Here is a 1,754-nt window from a genome sequence, read left to right as displayed (position 1 = left end):
TATGATATTTCGAATTCTGGATGGGGTCAATTGCAGAATAACAAAACTTATAATTAGGGTTTGGTTTTAACCCAAACCTTATACCTCCTTGGGCGGCGCCGTCTCTCGATTCCGTTCTCTCTGCAAAATTGCCCGCTTCTCGCACGTTGCCTCCGGTCACGCCGGTCGGCTGACCCTCCGATCGGACTCCGGTCCCCTGTCCAGTAGTCTCCCTGTCGTTTCTCCATGAAACTCCTTCGCCGCTCACTCCGACGGCTAGCCTCGCCCGGGCTTGTGTCGATCTTGTCTTTTGTCGTTCCTCCCACCATTCTAGGTAGCCCAATCGCTTAAAGCAAGTCTCCCATGTGTGCTTTTGCTTCCCACAATGAGAGCACCATAGTTTCGACGTATCTGGGTGATTTCCGAACGGCCGGCTGGTAGCGGCGGAGCGTGGTGGTGGCGGACCTCCTCGATTTGACGGGTGATGGAGACGTCGGTGGCATGATGTGACGTCGAGCCGCCTCCTTCTTCACCATACCGTAGGCAGCCTCCACTGATGGGGGGGGAGGGGGTTCCTCCTTCAATATCTCCCTTCAACTGAATCATACTCCTGATTCAATCTTGTCAAAAACTTGATCAACCGCTTGTCGCTTGAGTGTGCGCGGAATTGGTTGATTCCTTTGTCGCAGCAGTCAATCGGTTGCTTCTGGCACCGATCGATGTTGATCCACAGCCCGTGAATCTTTCGGTAATACGTTTCTATGTCAAGGTTCCCTTGTATAATGTTTATTGCTTGTTCTTCCAGATCGTAGATGAGGTATCGATCTGATTTGCTCTCGAAAATCACCATTAAGCTGTCCCACAACACTTTGGATGTTTGGTGGTGTGCGAAATCGGCGATGATGTCGTTTCCAATATTGTCGACGATCCACGAGAACACCACCAAGTCGTTCTCCTCCCACACATCGAACCCTTTGCTTCCAGGCTCCGGGGGCTCGTTCTTGATGTATGAGTAGGCTCCTCGGCCTCCAATCTTAACTTTAATCAACCGAGACCAAAGGGGGTAGTTTCTGCCATTCAATTTGAATGCAACAATGATACTTTTGCTATTCCTCAGGCTTATTATTTGTTCTGGATCGGCTTTTGTGTCCTCTGTATCTGACATTTTGGTTGTAGGAACTGTTTTCTGGGCTTGATTTGGTCAGAAAAAGTGTCGAGAAAAGGATATTATTGGTTGTGATGAAGGTTTTCTGAGCCAAGATCGATCTGCTCTGAGGCCATGTTAGAAATAAAAGGGTCGTAGAATGGTTCATTCTTATTCAATATATTAACAATGTAGAGTTTACATGATTATATAGCCTATAATTCTATACATGGTAAACCTAGATTACACTCAATAAATGTGAAATATTCTTCCATATCAATTCCTGATCTCCCATATCAATTCCTGATTTTGTGCAATATCTTCTAACAAATACTTTCGTTTTTTATCGTTACATTATTTGCTAAAGATGAAAACTACCAAACCAAGTGAAGCGGGCAAGAGCATAGAGTTAATATGTTCAAAAGCATATTACTCCATCCATCCACAAAATATGTTCAATATATGGATTTTAACAAGAAATTGATAAAGTAAGTGATAGAAAGAGAAAAGTGGGTAAAATAAAAAAGATAGAGAGAAAAAGTGAATAAAGTATGAAAAATGTGAAAATGTGAATAATGTATGAGAGAGAAACTTTCTATTTTTAAAAGTTACTCCCTCTGTTTCGCCATAG

General features: G+C 43.7%; 1 protein-coding gene across 1 annotated transcript; it reads right to left on the bottom strand.

Annotated features, from left to right (window-relative positions):
- Positions 1–559: 559 nt before the first annotated feature.
- LOC148924168 (uncharacterized) lies at positions 560–1,144 on the bottom strand. The gene has a single exon (XM_089058619.1). The coding sequence runs from the start codon at positions 1,142–1,144 to the stop codon at positions 560–562; it is 585 nt and encodes a 194-aa protein (XP_088914745.1).
- Positions 1,145–1,754: the final 610 nt, after the last annotated feature.

This window comes from Salvia hispanica, chromosome 5, assembly GCF_029641045.1.
Source record: "Salvia hispanica isolate PSC_SH4W2 chromosome 5, Shi_PSC_v1, whole genome shotgun sequence".
Taxonomy (NCBI): Eukaryota; Viridiplantae; Streptophyta; class Magnoliopsida; order Lamiales; family Lamiaceae; genus Salvia; species Salvia hispanica.
This window is presented reverse-complemented; position numbering and strand designations above follow the sequence as displayed.